At 45.0% G+C, this 19,336-nt stretch overlaps 1 protein-coding gene across 1 annotated transcript in view; it reads right to left on the bottom strand.

Moving 5' to 3' along the window:
- Positions 1-18,848, bottom strand: part of LOC119374562 (uncharacterized) — a 110,825-nt gene extending 91,977 nt beyond the window's left edge. Inside the window, exon 1 of the mRNA XM_037644718.2 lies at positions 18,372-18,848. Within this exon, the coding sequence (XP_037500646.1) occupies positions 18,372-18,429 (58 nt within the window). The 5' untranslated portion in view covers positions 18,430-18,848. The remainder of the gene's footprint in view (positions 1-18,371) is intronic.
- Positions 18,849-19,336: the final 488 nt, after the last annotated feature.

Here is a 19,336-nt window from a genome sequence, read left to right as displayed (position 1 = left end):
AGACGCATGACCTGTACAGTCGGAATGATACTTGTTTAGAGCGGTCCATCGCGTGGTTGCGGACGCTGGCACCGTCCGCAGCTGCTACCTCACGTTAGCTACAAGCTTCCGTTTATGCTTCAGTTATAGCACACGGACCTAGCATGCGATTTGAATATGTTTGGTAACATTATGGCGTCGGTCTCGGCATACTTTTGCAATAATCGGCAGCTCAAGCGGCCGTCAGGTCGCTTTATACGGGTGTGATTCCCACTGTACTCTCTGTGCCCAGATATCGAGCGTCGAAAGTTGCATATACGAACACATTCCCAGTATTGAATGCCAAGTAGTGCGCACGAAGGTGTTCAAAATGCCAAGGCGGGCAAATACCGAGCTTCCTACATAGTGTCGTCAAACTGATGCACTCGACGTGGCCGCAGTAGCCGCCAGCCCAGGTGAATCCAGGGCATCAAAGCAACAAAAGCCTATATGTAATGTTGATAGATCGAAATGTCATCATGATTATTTGTTTTCTTGCGTTGCTTAGCTGAATGAAGCTATTGTTGTCATCGTCTTCCGTTACAGCGCGTTTGTTCAGTCGCTGTAGCATCGCGCTACTTAGTACGACGTCGACAGGCTGGTGGCAGCTCTATTTCGATGCGACTTGATGGATAAATACACCTGCTCCGCTCACTGTGTGTACTTTAGGGAACTACAGCTTGTTAAAAATTATGCAGCCAGTTAGAATTTTGCAGCTGTTTAAAAACTGCAGGTGGTTTGCAATTCGTCCTGGTCCTGACTCCCAGACCACGACGAATTTTTGAGTGATCGGTAAAGTGTCTTTTTAAATGAATCCTTAAGGATTTTCTTTGTCACAATGTGCTACAACGATCAGGATGACATTGTTTCCTTTCACGATTCCTCCTGCACCTTTTGGTACCCTGGGGCACCGATTTGCCATATTAGGTGTAAAATCTTACTTTTAAAGTCTCGAGGCGGATTCATAAAGAAATTTTTCCGTCCGCGCGGGTCATATCGACATGAACTGACTCTTCCACGCGTGCGTCCCACTGCCACGAAGAATCACGCCAGAGTCATTAGCCTCGCCGGGTGGCCCACGTTGTTTGCCGCTACCGTCCTCTGCCACGTCATGCTCGCGTGTGGGCCTCGCGGCTTACGTGACACGACTCTTCAAGATGCCCCAGTTGAATTCCGACGCTTCCCATGACTCTCCAGTCTCTTCTGAGATGGCGTGTATTTGTTTTTCCGGAGCGCTGCCGATGACGAAACTTTTCGGCAGAGTTTATACAATGTCCCAAAGAAACGATCTCAATGCCGAGACGTGTGGGTGAGCACAATGACGTGGATCTTTATTTCAAAATGAAAGACACCGCGTTCAGCGAATGAAATGCGACGACTCGGCTACCCCAGCCGGGCACCCATCTACCTTCCGCCATTCACCGTTACCGCGTGTCTAATGACACTGTAATGGGACAGCCTGATAGTGGTCTCTGATGGCGAGAAACGGGTAATAGTGCGCGCATTGCGCAGAACACGTGGCCGTTCACTCTTTTCCTTTCTTCAATGCAGGTTGTTGCGCTCCTTTGAATTAAGGCGATAAGTGTCAGTAAGCGCAGACAGAAAAGAATGCATTGCTCAGAGTCACGATATAAGTTGAGCAACTCATATCGTCAATGTATTTAGTTTTCAGGTGAAACCGTCCACATTAAGTGCGGATCTCTTTAGGGGCACGGGCTGTCGTATGCTGTCGTCGTATCATGCAGCTTGGAGTAACGCTGGCAAAACCACGTATAACATAGTCATCTGTAGCATATTGAGCGCGCGCTCGCGCCAAGGAGAAGTCTTCTACCTCTTGTTCTTCGAGCGCCTCGAAAATGATATCAAGCGCGGTACACTTTAAGGCCCCAGGCTGTCGTGTGCTGTCGTCGCTTGGCGTACCGCAAGCAAAACCACGTGTAAAAATAGAAAAAAAAAGAGGAAGCAAGCTAGAAATAGAAAGAGAGAGCAAGAAATGAAACAAATAGTACGAGAAATAGAAATAAATAGAAATAAAGAGAGAAAAAAGACAAAAAACTGGAAAAGAGAAAAAAAGAAAGAAACCGAGGAAGAAAAAAGAGAAAAATAAAAAGAAACCTAGAAGGCTGCCCAGCTGCACACTTCCTTCAGGTTTGGAACCAATAGGGCGAAACTGCCTTAACTTTTTATTGTTATTTCGCCGACAAATGTGGCAATTAACAGAGGTTGTTGCTCGACTCGTCACACACATGCTCAGTGAGGAACTTTAATGACACTGCGTACTTAACTTTAAGCATAATTGCACAAAAGAAGACCATTAAGAAAAATATATTACATCGTCATCTATTTCCCCTGTCACTTCACTGTCGTTATGTTTATTATCTTGCCCTTGAGCTGGATATCGTATTTTGAACGTAGGTTCACAGTGGACTAGCGGCCGCAAATATTTCGCCATCAGTTCCGCCATGCCAATAATGGTGCTCGTTAATGGCCTCCCTCTGTAACGATCCCATACGACCAAACAGAGCCGCATATATGAAGGAGCATTCGATCAAGGTATTGCAGCAAACGGCTAAGCACATGCATTGCGAGACCTGATACATGGCGCATTCTTCAATGAGCCGCTCTGTGTGTCTCCAGCGCGATACACTGGAAGACATGTAGACCTTGGAAAAAGAGAGAAGAAATATACGCACACAGGGGAACGATGCAGCAAACGTTCTCCATAAACGTTGCACAGTCGGCAACAAGTACCTTTAGCAAACACCGCCACAATGCACCTTGCATCGGCCGTGCATTCTTCCAGAAAACGATACCTTCTTCAACGCACACATTGCTCAACACTTGCCCTAGTGTACACACGTGACTCTCAAGGTATGGCATAACATACTGCTGGCTCTCCAGACGCCCGACTTCGCAACGGGGGGAGTGTATTCTCCTGCGCCCGGTTCAGCGTAGCGTATGCACACAAACGTTTTCGCAAATGTTTGCCGCCTCAGTGGCACCGCTGACTCACTCTTCCGAGCCTCACCTCTGACCCCTCGATACCTTCCAGGAACTTTGCCGCAGAACTTCCTCCTAATAGCTGCTGATCACGCCTGCTAGCTCAAAACGAGATTCTTGTTTCTTTTTTCAATCGCCTCAACGGCAAGGCATTACTCGTGCCACATGAATGTATCGGCGCCGAAATAGACGGATGCGTAGGTATGTAACGGGAACGAGGTCGCCCTGCTGGCATCGAGTGATATATAGCAACCCTTACGCTAAGCACCGTGTAGTTAGTCCCTACAATCTCGTCCTACCGCATTGACAGTATTTGCCTTGGCTATAACGGCATACCTATTTGAATTGCTGATGAGCAATGGCTAGCGAGACAGGTTCCTTTTTATCTTGTTCTTTCCCAATGAAGATGTCTATGTCTGTGTTTTCGTGTGCGTTCTTGCTTCTGTAGCTCATGTGGCCCGGAACATTGAATGAGGCACTCAAGTGGGACTCGCCTGGAATATCCTCAGGAACATTTTGATATGAGTGTGCTTGTTCTAATAGCTCTGTGCAATATGACCGCCGCTGTGAGCGCAGTCGTGTCATCTTCGAAAAGAATGTAGGTGTTGCTTAGTAACCCTTGCCATGTTGTGAGATGCAGTTGTTGTTAAAAACGACAAAACATGACATATGTTGTTGCCATCTAATAGCTCATTTTATTAAACAATGAATTGCATGTGAATATGTAATTTATTGCTTGGCCGCAGCGCGCGCAGTGTTTTTTTTTTACTTTAGTTCGGTTTGTCTTCTATGCCTTTTGAAAGTGAAGTAAACAGGCGCACCACAAACCATTTACGCTATTGTACCCTAAGAAAAGCGGGGGGGGGGGGGGGGTGAGACGGAATACATCGGAATGAATGTATAAAGACAACACGAAGAATTAAAAGAGGGAAACGTTGGAAACATATTTTAACACAGCAAAAATCTTGGTGGAAAAAGTGCAGCCGTTAGAGAAGTGTCGTATGACACAGTGGTCAGAGGAAGATATTCTGTGTTCCAGCGGCGTGTCTGTGCCTCAATCTCGTCTCGTCTTAAGCGCTGTTTTGTTCTTCATACGTGTTACGAACAAACTGTTTCAATGGCAGTGACCTATCGTCCGTGTTATAAAACAGCGGCAAGTTGCTGCTTCTAAAAAATGATGCAGGGATCAAATAAATATTCGAGCTGTTACACGGCGATATCACTAAACTCAGTAGAGACTTAAAAGCCGGCTTGAACGAGCGGAACTAGCACAAGGCCAGGTTTTCAAGCAGTTCATTCCTTCTGAAATGATACACGCATCTAACCGGAACAGATATAAAGGAACGAGACGCCCTGGTTGTGGAACGCCAGTTGTAGGCTACATACTGAGGTACAGTGCGCCGAGTAAATATGCACCTGTCCAAGAAAAAGAAAAGTGAGAGCGTATCCTACCATATACGAGTGAGAGCATCCTGCGGCCACCTCATGCACGGTCGTTGCACGAACATCACGTTTTTTCCTCCACGTGCACACGCGCGCTAATGTTGCCTCACTCTAAGTGTGGACAAAACTGAGCTGCCGCACGCTGTACAGTGTGCGCGGGTCCCCGGTACCGCTGAGGAAGGCAATTAAGATGACCCGCTTGACCGTTTCTCTTGTTCCGGTCACACCGCAAGTGAGGCCAGGTATTCCCCGCCGACCTTATTCGAATGCGGCGCATACTTTTCGAGATAAACGATGAATCAGACGTGAGAGGCGCCATATTGAGTCATGGGAGTGATCGCGGATGAAGAGCTTTCCGTCAGGATACGTTAGTCATCGAGTCATCGGAGTACGAACTCAGAATACTTTTTGTATGCATTTTTTTTTATATTGGCAAGCCGCATTCACTCGGTATATGTCCAGCGTCGGGACTAGAGGACGTTCTCTCAACAATTCTAGCAATGGAACCTATCGCGAGTACAGGCTGGGCTATACAATTCAGAAGTTAAGTAACATATATGTACAAACGAAAAAAAAAATCAATGAACAGGCGAGGCACCCGCAGTCAACGTTTCGACAAGCGGACTTGACTCCTTCAAGGCAACAAGTACCTTGGCGAAGACAATTCTAGATGTCAGAATGTTGGCCCCAGCGGCATTCCCTGTTCAATTATTCTTCCAAGTCGTCAAGCCTCTATTTTCCCCAGAATTTCTGTATTCTTTAGATTTTTACATGTGCCTAGGCGTACCTTCTATGTACCACGTGACCATGTCCTTCTCTCTGGATATTAATTCTTCAATGTCGACTTTTTTGTGTCTTTATTTTATCCAAACTCTTTTTTAGAAACAAGCCTAATGGATGCTCAATAGAACTAAAGGTATTCGAATAAATAATTTCTTTTCGGTTAACCAGCGCTCCGCGCTGGAAACAATCAACTCAATAGACATGCCGCTGCTATAAGTGCTTGCCAGAGTTGTGTTTTTTGCAAAGTGTTGCATTGCTGTCTGTTCCCGGGCTACCACGCTATATACACGCTATATATAGGGGAGGGGAAGGGGGGCGTTGTTTTGTTTGTGCTGGATAATATTGCGTGCACTTTCATGAATGCTGCGCCTGTTTCAAGTGCAAATATCAAAACACTGCTTATCAAGATTGAAAGAGGGCTAACCATTCGTGTCGTGTAACGCCCGCCATGGTTCTTCGGTCTAACCTTTTTGAGGGAATTCGAGTCTGTTCTTATGAAAGCTTCCTGCGTGCACTGTAAACATACTGTAGTTGTCGGATACATTAATATTGACTTGTGCTGCGCTACCTGGAATGAATACACATTTCTCCTCAAATCGTTTAACTTGAGCAATGTAATAACTGAGCCAACACGTATCACTAGTAGCACAGGCCCGTAGCCAGGTAAGGTGCCCTAGCGCCCCCCCCCCCCCCCCCCCCCACTGGAAATTTGATGGAGGGTGGTGTTTTACCGAAAATAAGTAATGAAAATAGGGGTTTTTCTAAAACAGTCAAGGTCTTCAGCAAATGGGCAACCCTCCCCCCCCCCCAAAAAAAAAAATAAAATAATACTCCTGGCTGCGGGCCTGACTAGTACGTCAAGCACCCTTATTGATCATGCCATTTGCAACGTTGACAATGATTTGTCAACTCTCGTGCTTCCTCTTCCGATATGACCACTTGCCTATTTTTGTTTTCATCAAAATTGAACCTCTTAGTGCTAAACTATCCACGGGGAAAGTCACTACGAAGGTTGATTAAAAAGTTATTGCGAAACAAAATACGTCAAATGGATTTATGTGCTATTTATGAGAAGGATTTTATTACTGAGTGCTAGAATTTCGTACGCTCGCTTAAAAACGCTGTGTCAACATGCACCACTATAACCAATAATAAATATATCAACCCACTCTGCCCTTGGATGACAGCCACTATTTTAGAGGTATTGAAACAAGAGGATGGGTGGTTCCAAAAATTGAAGCAGCATAGGAACAATCAATATAACCTAAAACAATTCAAGTTTTATTGAAATCAATCAGTTTCCACGATGAGTAAGCGAAAGAAAGAATACCTCACTAAGCTCGTCGAAGAAGCTGCAGGAAACACTAAAAGTGTTTGGGAGATCGTTAGAGTTGCAGTTGGGTTATATTACAATAAACGCGTGTTACCCGATGTCAAAACACAAGGCACGGTGGACACCTTTAAAAAGTATTTTGCAGACGTTGGGCGGTCTTTGGCGGCCCAGTTGCCTGACCCTTAGGGTCATGCGCACCCTTCTAGAGCAGCCTCCGAGAGCTTTGGCTAGTTTGAAATAGAGTGCCACACCACTTATCAGTAGTGAAAAATTTAGATGGTAGCAAAGCGACCGAGCTTGATACTATTACAGTTAAATTGATAAATATATTATTGCTTTTTTTTTTGGCATTTCACGCCTTGCACATGTTTCGACACTGGCAGGACTGCGCTATGTATCCAAATGGGCTTAAGTTGAGCAAAGTCATCCCTGTATACAAAGATGGTGGCCGTTCAAGTGCCTCGAGTTACAGGCCAGTATCCGTTTTAAGTGGGATTAACACAACGTTTGAAAATATACTCTCAGCACAAATTACAACACTCGCTTCAAAAAAGTATAACTTGCTGAAACCAGCATGGTTTCCGTTCGCACAGATCCACGTCTCCTGCGGTTCTGGTATTAAGCCAACAAGTTAATGAAGCCCTAAGCAACAACAAGCTAGCCGTCGTAGTTTTCTTAGACATAAGGAAGGCCTTCGATTATGTTACCCACAACATTATTTTAACTAAGCTTCACGACTATGACTTTAGAGGCGGAATTCATCAACTTAAAATGCTACCTTTCCAACCAAAAGCAACGAGTGGTCATGGATGGTATTGTGTCCTTTACTGAGTCCGTGGTCTCAGGAGTACCTGAAGGCTCAGTTATTGGACCTATTCTTTCTTCACTCTATGTTAATGACCTTCCCTCTGTGTTATTGTACTCGGAAACTCTAATGTATGCGGGCGACACGACACTAATTTTTGTTGAACACAGACTAAATAAGATCGAAGCCGAAATCAATGCGGAACTACAGCGTTACCTTATGGTTTCAAGGAAAGCACCTAAATAATAATACAGACAAAACAAAATATATGGTTTTTCACTCCAAGAAGATACAGCCCGGGTTCGGTAGCTTTAATTTACATTTAGAGTCTGCACTGTCGCAGCGAGTAAGCACATTTAAATATTTAGGTCTCATGTTTATTTCAGATATGAACTCAAAGTCTCATATAGATAAGACGTGTTGGAAGTTGGCGTATGGCTGCCACACGTGACTAAAAGCCCGAGAGTGTTTCGGCGCAGCGACCTTGCGTACCCTATATTTCGCATTTGCGCATAGCCACCTGAGGTACTGCATTGCATCCTGAGACCACGCACAGATTATATTTGAAACCTCTGATCCGCTTACAAATTAGGGCAATAAGCATTCTTACATTTTCAAATAGGACGGATACCAGTAAACCACTGTTCCAACATATGCGCGTACTTCCGCTGGATTCTGTTCACGTAATAAGCATTGCGGATATAATACACAGAATAGTAAAACAGAATGACCCTCTACCACTAAGCATTTTTAAGTTACCGGCGCTCAGCACAAGAGCTGCGACGAGCAATTGCTTTAATTTGCTGGTTGCTAAAAATGCCGACGGTCGGCGGCTAATAGAATTTCATGGCGCTCTTATTTGGAATGCTATACCGGCCGATGTGAAAGCAGCACACAACTTTTCTGCGGTCACAAAGCATTTATGCTTGCTTATAGTGGCATAATTTTATAAATATATATGTTCTTTTCTTTATCTTTAAAAGTGCATTGTGTAATCTAGTATATGTATTTATATCTGTTTCGTTGTCACTGTTGGTACCGCTTGCTGAGTTAAGCGGTATGTCTAACCATCGGTCCCGAGACTATAGCCAGGCAGGCTATGGGACAAAGAATGTTTTTTCGAAGTTTTGTATAATACGTTGAAAGTGCCAATAAAAAATAAAAAAAAGAATATCTTACAATGCAGCAGCTAGTGCGTGTATCAATTCTCGAGGTCACCCTCTCAAACCCGGCTGTGGCGCACAACGCAAAGGCAATCGTATCCTTAGATTGATTCGCGTATTCAGTAATCTCAGGTCGTCACAATAAACCCATAATCTCGAACTAAGCTAGATGATAATGGGACTAAGTGACTCCCCGTGATTAATTTTGACTGTATTTTATTCAAGGTTCCTTTAATCAGCGTTTTGGCGTTCACGTAAAGACTTCGATTAGTTAGCTGTCACTTCAGCCACTCGACGTGTGCTCTTGCTCTTTCGCAGTTTCTGTTATTAATGATTTTATGTAATAACGGCTTAAGCGAAATTGCTCTTGCTTACAGTTTACCGAACGAAAACTGAGAGAAGGTAATTTCTTTACGCGTATGCTCCTTTATGCTGCGAAACAAGCCTTGCAATGCGGAAGCTTACATCAGCATGTTGTTTTCAATAATGGCCAGCTATTCAAAAAAAAAAAAGCAAGGTAATTATACATTGCAAGAGGCACCCCGTATAAAAACTAATGGCAGGTCGGGCTCTTTAAGATCTCAATGCGAGTCAATTTGTCCGAAGGCAACAACCCGAGGTCAGTGCGGAGAACTGATGATGTTGCCGGGAAAAGTTGTCATCGCCACGAGCGACCGTCAAGAGACACGTGGTATAGCTAACCAGCCAGGCTTGTTGCTCCCGGGGTGAAGAGCCTCTCACTTTCTTCCTCTCAACGTAGCCTGCTTAAGTCTTTTTTTTTTTTTTTTTACGAAGAATTCCAGCTTAGGAACGCCTGTTTTCCAGTCGCTAACCTCACGAGCGGCGCGACAAGGGAATCCCAGTGTTGACGACCTTGTCTTGTAAGCCGTGAAAAATGGAATCGGCTCCTGCTCCTGCTCTTGCCTGCTTGTAGGTGCGTGTACTTAAGTCACTTCGCCCCAAATGGAAACATTATACATTTATTCTCAGAATGGTACCGTTTTTTATGTGCAAGGCCTATCCAAGGCACTTAGCTGCTCAACTGTATCAGATAGTAGTTCGTCACGCATTTCTGTCTTCAATGATTTCATGAGACGGACGTTTACCCGTAGACGACCCCCTTTTTTAGGTAAGCCAGGTTTCAATGGTTATGGAAACGAAGTGTTTATTTTGTTGTATTTAACAACGATAGTGTTCTTTTTTTTTCAGGATAAATAAAGCACAATGAGTTAAATAATTTTGAAGCGTCGCCCTAGCTACTCTTTAGCATAAAGTTGGTAGTACAGAAGCCTGGTATGAATGATATTCTTCGCGTAAGTTTTGTTGTACTTTATTAGTGGTCAGTTCATTCTGCCAGTGCTTGTCTATTTACTCTATGTTTGCAAGTGTTAATGACCGTGACACATGTATCTCCATATCTAGGGAAATATTTCCTCGCCCCCTCCTTTCCTTATGTAATGCCCGGATGGACTGGTTAAGGGTACAGCATTTGCTGATGGCGACACTTGCGGTTACAAAGATATAATTATTAAATGAGCATTTCTTGGCTGCCTTTTCGTGATGCAAGAAACGCTCCCGCACCACGTCAATGCAGATGACAACGCAAAACATTCACTCACAGCTAGTGTATTCATGATCTCTGTAATCTTCTTTCCGTCCCCATCGCTCCTCGGCCCACAAGGCAGTCAAAGCACTTTTGTGCTTTTTAGGGACTACGGACCTTTGTCAACGCGTGTGACTATTGTACAGTGTCAGCACATTTATTGATCATTTCCTTTTTTTTTTCGCTCCCCCCCCCCCTCTGTCTCTCTCTGTATCTCCAATCTTTCCACTTCCCTTCTCTTTCCCCCGGCGTAGGGTAGCCAACCAGACAGTTGTCTGGTTAACCTCCCTACCTTTCTCCCTTTTGTGTTCCTTCCTTCCTTCTTTGCGAATACCAGGTTATGGGTACATTCCATGAATCCTGCCTGATCAAACGATATCACTTGAAACAGTAGCGCTGTACGCATAATTCGACGCTTCTGCTGTCTACGCAATAGTTACAACAGAAATATACAAATCCCTGTATATTATTTGGCATGACGTATAAACGCCCATATAAATTTAAATTGAACTGAGATGTGTGCAATTATAATCGCTGATTATTATTGTGTTTTTTCTGCGCTTTTCAATTTGTGAAATACTTCTAAAACCATCGTGTGGCATTTCCTTTCCTTGCTGTTTTACAGCACCTATACGTTGGATTGTGGAACTGAATAAGTAACTTTCGAACCTCCGGTTGATGTGCTCATCATGCAATATTTTGACAGCGAAGCTGTTTAGCAAAGTGCTCATTGTGAGTCGATCCAGAAAACTATCATAAACGGGTATGTGCCACAGAGATTGGATAAAACCCACTACTCAGCACTGGTCCATTAAAAAGAAGACAACAGTTAGCCCACCAAATGGCTGCAAAGCGACGGCGGTGAGCTGAAGATTCCGAGTACGTACAACGAGAGAATACCAAAGAACGGGAAAGGCAACGGCGGCTGTGAGAAGATGCCGAAGCGATGGAAGGCCTACGCCAATGACGACGAGCGCGTAGATCTACGAGAGGTGCGAACATTTAGTTTCAGCGCGGGTTTCTGTCTCTGGAGTTTGGACATCCGTGTCGTGTCTCTGACTGCCTGTGGTTTAAGTCAAACCTCTCGGCGCTGAGAACAACGTACAAACAACCGAGCATCACCGAGCTAAAGCCTAGCAACAATGAAGAATCTGCACCACCTAGCTGATGCCTTCAAACAACCTATAAGCAACCAGATGATTCTTCAGAATCGTCCATTTTTGCCGTTTCCAGCCTTGCCCGGCTTAGTGCAAGTTTCGCCACATTTTTCTGTTCTTAGCATGGTAGCATAAAAAAGCGGAGAGAGCACAGCGTTACGCAAAGGAATCTAGAGAATGCATCGGCTGATCGCTTGATCGCCTCGTCATAACATTATCCTTCAATACGTGCCTTCTCAGAGGCCACGTATTGGGCTTATACTGCGTAAAAAGGAATGAGTAAAAGAAATGGAAATGTTTTCGCGGAGAGTTGGAAGCTCAAGGATGGCTTCACGAAACGTTGCGGTCTCCTAGTTTATTTATTTCTTGCTTCGTGAACTTCAGAGAGCTCCACATTTTCCTTGTTGCAAGCATTAGTGATACTGAACTGGCGTCAGCCACGTGCATTCCTTTAAAGTTTTAACGAGACGCGCTTCTGAATGTTCAGTTGTTAATTTTTTAGTATGAGCGGCTCAGTTTCAATGCACAGTACCGCAAAATATTTAAATCATTGACGTCATACTGGGTGACATTATCACATAAGGTGTCAGAATAAAATTGATGCTTAAGTGAAAGGGGACGCTTATAATAGTGTTGAATTTCTCTCACGCACTGCCGCTGCTATACTTTAAATAGGAATGAAACACACTGCCACATATGCAACATACTGATTTAATTAATTAGGCAGTTATATATGTAGGTGTTTTTCTTCGTGAACATGTTTGACACCTATTTATTGTGGCTAAGAGCTCCGCAGCACTTTCCATAACCGGTCGACATGCTCAATGCTAATAACATACGCAAAGGGATAAACATTGTTTCAATGTTACCCGTGTATCTTCCTTGACAGCACACTTAACACAAGAGATGTTAGTGTTACGTTGCTAGGATATCCGCAGAAAGGTTGTCTAAATATTGGAAATGTCATCAAACACGCAGCCAATACGTTATCTGTTACCGTTGCCTCCGTATCAAAGAAAAGGACATAATCAGCACGTGGGCTACGTTTTCCACGGCATTTGGGAACATCCGTACGACGTTCTGGCAACATTTTGCGTTACTAGCTTTCAATCTCAGCCCCGGTAGTCACCGTTGCTTTCCGCGTAAGTGGGCTTTCGGGGCATACGGCACGGTGAGCAGGCTGCCTAGGGAACATACGCGTTTCGTCACGCTCCCACTGTGAACCGCGACGATCTCACGCGCTGTGACGCGCTAACTACCCGTGTAGCTCGAATCATATAAGCAGCTTTTTTTTTCCCGATGTGCACGAGTGGCCGCGAATGGCTATGTACTGAAGGCGCGAAGCTGCGCGTGCATTTTCGCGGGGTAATTATCTTTCCGGAACCGGACATTTCCTGATTCCTGCACTTCCTGAACAGACCACTACATGACATCGTTCGAAACGTGCGAGCTATTCCACCGATGCTAAAGGCCGTTCAAGGCTCTGCATACAAAATCTTGAGATGTCACAAAAAGATTGATGAATTGCCATTTAGATAGCGCTATAGGGCACGGCACATGTGGAGACCGAAGTAGAATTTGTTCGGCTGTCAACATCTTTCATGCTTGTGACTTTCGAGACTTCTCAATTACTTGACATTAAAGAATAGCTGATAAGTTTGAATCACAGCCACAAAAGGAATGACCTTGAGAAAGTGGTGATGTCCCGGAGGACCATACTATATGGGAGCTGCTAAGGAGTAATGAACAAAGAATACACATGGCATGGCCTAAACTTGGCCAGAGCCCGTGTTCATAAAAACGCCTTACGCTAAAAATTATCGTACGGTAATATTTAATCCAATCACGCTGTGGGTATATCATTAGCAAAGCCGGTTAATCAATGGACAAATAAAGTTACGCAAGAGAAGCTTAGGTAATTCGGCTCCACGATTCTTGTAATGTGTCACATAAAAAAGTTGCGCTGTGCTCTCTCACCACTAAATTGAATGACCCATCTGCTATTTATGTCAGTAAAACTAAGGTTAACAACGTTGTTACATTGATCAGAGGCCGAATTCCCAAAATTTCATTTTCGTAAATGTGTTTTTTTTTCATTGGTCAGTTAGCTTCGCTAATGATATGTCCCGCATCGTGCCTGGCTGAAATATTCTCTTACGAAAAATTTCAGCGTAAGACTTTCATACGAATACGTACCCAGGTCGGCAGTTATCTGATGCAAGAAAGGGCACCCTACCTTCACGTTTCACGCATTCGCAAAGCCAATGCCTTATCAGCCTGCCAGATCTCAGTCTGAACAACCCTTGCGTGTCGACCTGGTTTCAAGAGCAATAGGTAATTCCACTCTTCGCGGCTGTTCACGTGACGAACGGGCCACTGAAAACGTCACGTCTCCCTAGGAACACATAAAAAAAGGTAACTTCCGGTTTCACATCAGAAATGCGAGAAAAAAGGAACAGATAGCGAAAAAAACGCAGCATTTTAATAACAACACATCTGCCCTCAGCGAAGGTGTCTACGGTGCGTACAAAACCTGTTGAAATTGCATAACAAGAGACGAAAGAATGTCAGAAGAGAGGTGTGAACCCGCGGACGCGATATTGACGAACTGACGTATACCAGCGCCTTGAGGTCCGTCATCTTTTTCTATCGCTATCACAACAGACTCTTCAGGACTCTGAGGCTTCCGGTAGTAATGCAGATGCTATACATTGCCCGCGCCACATCGAGACCAAACTTGCTGCAAACGAGAAAACCGGTAAACAAAAGCTGTGCGAGATTCGTGCCGCGTGTGTTCACAATAATCGTTTGTACCTGCGAATAGCGTGAGCGGAGACCACGTCCTGCAAATGGGGCAACTGCCAAAAATAAAGCACGGGACTCCGAGTCATCGACGTCTGTATAATACTCGGCGTTTCTTAAGGCGCCAGATGCGTGCGTTCGAAGCACCTGCGCCTCCGAAAAGGCTGCCTAAATACGTCCTCTCACCTTTCCTGCATGACCCGTACGCGGACCATCCCCTCCCGCCTCCCCCTTCCCCCTCATTATCGACATACACGGATGTTAAGCGATGACGCGATTGCCTTGCCACCTCCGCCTTCAAATGCACCTTGTGCGGGTCTGCTCAATGTGTACTGCTCTCAGAGTGCGTGAAACTTCTGTTTGCCCTGTTCTCCAAAGCGTATCCAAGATTGTAGGGAAGTGTGCGATCTGAAAGCGTACGTTGACGCATCCGCTGCCAGCGTTGGACATGCGTAAAAATCGCACGCATTAGCGTTTACACTGCCCCTATAAGTGGGCTTCCGTTGCCGCTCGACTTGACACACTTTGCGGATATGTTACACTGATAAACGCTATTTTGACAGCCTCCTTTCTTTTTTCTTTTTTCAGTCTCCTAACGACCTGCCATCCTGAAGCAGAAGAGGAAGCGCCGCCTTTTCGATTCGGGTGATTCCCTTGACTAATTGGGTGGGAATGCGCGGGAGTTGCATGTGTGCGCGTTTGCGTACTCACTTTTGCGTCAATTTCCGCGCGTGAGCGTTTCGCGTTTGCTGCGCAAAGGAAGGCAGTCCCCCTCATTCGATACAAGCGAACAGCAGCATTTTGATCCTGAGTGACCTGTATTTGTGTAAGGCCATCAACGATGTTTTGGACTGCCCAGCAGGCCCACGAAGCGGCCGACAGGCTTGCCCTGACGGTCCCGACGCGGCAATCACCCACTACGCGCTAGGGCGCGTCCCGCAGGACCTCATTAAAATTACTTCAATCAATCAATCAATCAATCAATCAATCAATCAATCAATCAATCAATCAATCAATCAATCAATCAATCAATCAATCAGCGATGTTGATGTTATTATTTAAATTATGTACTGTGGCGCAACCAACGTGAACTTCGTGCTTCTAATTTTGCTGTTCACTGATACGAAATCATCAAAGTCGCATACGTGACCACGTTTCAAATCTCACTTTGAAATACATATGCATATTCAGTACTGCCCTTGGCACTTTCCTGCGATGCACGTTATGCTGTTCAATTTTCCGCAGGAAACATCAGTAAGACATCTGTTCAACCTATAAATCTTTGTTGGCTTCTCGAATACAAAGTCCAGCTGTGGAGCTTAACTTTCCCGATTGTGGCACACGTACTGAGAGTAAGCGCAGTAAGCCGTCCCCAATTAGTGTGAATCGCCGCATCTTCTTTAACGCGCTTCTCGTTAAACATGCACACGAGCAGTTTTGCTTTCTGGCCGCGTCAGAATGCGATTGCTACGATCGCCAAATGAACTTGTGATATTCAGTTCTGCAGAAGAGTGCCAAATGGGCACTTGGATACCGCAGCGAATAGCTCGGATATATGTTTTACGTGAATAAAAAAGAAAATTCTGCTTCCGTTCTGCGCAGGTAAGTGTTTAAGGTCATCTAATGCTCTAAGTCAGTGGCTGCGAAGCGTAAGTGCTATTTCTGTGATCTGCATTCCGGTTTAAGCAAATGAAACGTGGCTGTAAATTTTGTTGCGCAGATTTGACTACTAGTCACAGAAGCTAACTTATGTCGTTTGGCAGATGTTGCTGACCCTTGTAAACCTTCTTAATTCAATAAACATAATAAAAGAACATATCTTCTCAACGAAAGAACATGTCCTGGCGAGAGATGTTTGCCTCGAACCTGTATAATTCTACAATAAGAAGTGAAAGGTCCATGTGGTCGTAATACCGTTGTGCGCTGTGCGGACAATGAGATCTTTACTGTGAAAAAAACTAAAACGGTACACTTCACATTTTCCATATCTTCTGAATTGGGCGTACATTCTGTGGAATTTCCAGTCGGGTTCTTACCATGTAGGCAACTGTCCCGACACTATGGCGAGTTATTTAGCTCTCTCAGTTTTCGAGCTCTGTTGCCCAAACAACGCAACCTAGTACAACGCTACAGAGCAAGCAACTGTCTCATTGTGAATATCTGTTGACGCGAAACGTACACATACAATAGCGTCAATGGAAAACTGGTTTCACTCGGGCAGAGGTTTTTTCGCACTGCATTCCAGTTGCACAAGCATTTTTTTTTAAAAGGAAATGTCGTTCAAACGCCTTTTCTGTAGGAAAAAAAAAAATGAAAGAGGTCATTGCACTCGACTGCTGTCATCGAGCAGGATCTTTCTCTGCATGGGTGACGGTGAATAGCTTGTTGTGTTTACTATAAAGCGAAAAGAAAGTGTGCGTGTCAGTGCGCTGCGTTTTTGTGTATGTTGGAAGTGAAAGGGACCGTGTTAAAAAGTCTTCATCTTGTGCTCTTTCACATTGTTACACAATTCTCACGATATATTTTTACGTCTGCAGTAGAAATTATTGATTCAATAATACTCTTCGGTTCCACGTGTGAAAATCCCGGCATGATTATGAGGCAAGCCGTGTAGTTTGGAGCTTCATGGTAATTTTGATCACCGGGAGAATTTTAACGTGCACTTAAATCAATGTAGACGGGAGATCCTGCATGTTGCCCTTTCGCGAGGTGGTCTATGCGCCTGGGAATCGAACCCGCGCCCTCGCGTAGAGCAGCGCCTTAGCTGCAATGTCATCAGGGCTGCTAACAGTCAAACCCAACGATTATTGAGGACGTTATAATATAAAAGTCAGCATGTAAAATATCTAGGAACACCAATTGATGTACTGTAATAATCAGTGTGTTTTAAGGGATTCCGGAATGCATATATATGAACAGAGGCACGTGCACAAATGCGCACGAGACGTGCGTAAGTGCACAAACATTTGCGTGAGCACGTACGCAGATAACTTGAAGTGAATTCTCGCGATGCGTGAAGAACCCTAGTGCAGCACAGTAAAGTAGCAAGCTGTCCGCGTACACTTGCAGTCAGAATGGAAGTTCCATTGCCTCGAAGGGTTACAGTTTGTAAATGAGGTGTTCACTTTACTCCGTTATTATAATGATACGTGTTTCGTTAACATGTAAGGTGTTCTTACGAGTAGTTTGGCACACGAAACGTGCTTGTAAACGCGCGCAGCTGAGAGGCAAAACGATGCAGCCCTTGAAAACAAGTTGGTGCGCTTGAGTGAGAACTTGAACTTTCGCCGAGAGTTGAAACATTCCGGCCTTGCCTCTAAACCCTCCCCCATTCTCATCGAGGAAAAAAAAATAACAAGCAAAAACACCAAGGTGGCTCGAAATCCGGGGGAATAATTACATAATGTAAAGGTTAGCATCTGTAAAATATTAAGACATATTCCCGAAATTGCGAAGGCTACACTATTCTCCTCCTGCAAGGTTAATCTCACAAAATTCACTGCCTTCAGAGAAGTTACTCCCTCATATCTCCATCTGATCATTAGTGCACTATCATGTGCTCATGCGTATTACTGCCTCCATTTTTTCTGAACATGGTCGCAGAAGACAGCAAGGTTGCCCAAACGCAGGAAGAAAAGAGAAGTGTGTTTAATTTGGTTACGAATAAATAGAATAACATTCGAAGCAATGTCATATTGTTGCAATTAACGAAAACTGGCATGCAGTCTTTGGCCCGAAAAGTCAACAGTCTTAAATTCAGTCTTAAGTTCCAGTCGTTATCTAAATATATCATTGAGCGAACCGGCACAATGCAGGTACTGGAATATAATGCTCTCAAGTTTTTAGAACCAGGTTTCATTGCATGCGAGGTGGACATAGAAGGATACATACCATCCTTAATAATAATATGTGGGGTCTTACGCGCCAAAAGCACGATATGATTATGAGGCGAGCCGTGGTGGGAGGCTCCGCAAATTTCGACCATTTGGTGTTTGTTAACGCGCACTGGCAGCACAGTACACGACCTCTACCATTTCGCCTCCATAGAAATGCGACCGCGATCGAACCCGCGACCTTCGTGTCAGAAGCCGAGTCACCGCGACCAGCGTACCATCGCGGCGGACACACGGGTCTACGTAATTTGTTTCCGAGAATCAGAAACTTTGTCCGAAGCGGGTGATCGAAAGAGCTACCAACTTCTTAGTTAAAGGTAATGTTCATCAATGTAAGGGAACAAACAGGAAGAGAAATGAAATCTGCTTACCTTCCAGCATGAGCAGGAGCCACAATCCCATTCGCGCACGTAGTAGCGTATAAACCATGCCTTCGGATTTTTTTTTTTTGCCCCAGTCAATACGCGAGAGCGATGATCAAGCGAAAACAATGTAAGAGGGCCACTACAACGTGGACTTCTCCTTGAGGCACGAATGTGTTTCGCAGGACTGCAACGCCACCTCCGATGATGATGCACTCCGAACAACTTGGCTCGATGTCGTCATGACCGGCGTCACACACCATCCGAGGACCAAGCACCACCTTCTTTCCGTCTCGCCAGTTCCATCATCTTCCGCTACTAATTTGTCCTAATATAACCTAACTCGCACCGTGTATAGCGGCGGAGGCGCCTCGTGATAAGCGTGGTTAACTGCACGATGTTTCTAGTGTCGAAAAAACCGCCGCACAGTCTGACAAAACAACCGTCGTTGCGTCGACGATGTGCACTTCTCCGCGGGTCACCGGTCGTGCACCGAGAACGGTTGCTCTTTTTTTTTTTTGTCTCTCGCTGTTGCTCTCTCACTCGCCACTACTGCGTTGCCGGCAGAACGAGAGAGGGCGACGGTAGTGAGTGACCCGTCATTGGCCGCGCCGCCGTAGCCGCTGGTGAAAGTCGCCCCAGGGAAGGGAAAGCGGAGCGCCGCGCTCTCTGATGCCTCTCTCCGCAAATTTAAGGGCTTCCATCCGGACGAGATGTGTATACGTGGGAACGAGCAGTGCGCGCACCCCGGAGGAGAAAGGAGTCTTGGAAGAAAAAACGCCGCGTTCCAATCTTGCATGTCTGTCTCTCTCACTCATGGCTTCCTTGTGGGTAAATGAGCGCCTGTGTTGTAAATGAAGCCCATTTCTGTTGTGCTAAAATAAAGTGCTCATGTCAAATGAGGAGAGTGAATGTTGACAACACTGTGTGTAATGTTTTGTGCGAGTGCTTGCTCTTTTTATTGCATTTGTTTA

Source organism: Rhipicephalus sanguineus, chromosome 11 (genome assembly GCF_013339695.2).
Source record: "Rhipicephalus sanguineus isolate Rsan-2018 chromosome 11, BIME_Rsan_1.4, whole genome shotgun sequence".
In the NCBI taxonomy this organism is placed as follows: Eukaryota; Metazoa; Arthropoda; class Arachnida; order Ixodida; family Ixodidae; genus Rhipicephalus; species Rhipicephalus sanguineus.
This window is presented reverse-complemented; position numbering and strand designations above follow the sequence as displayed.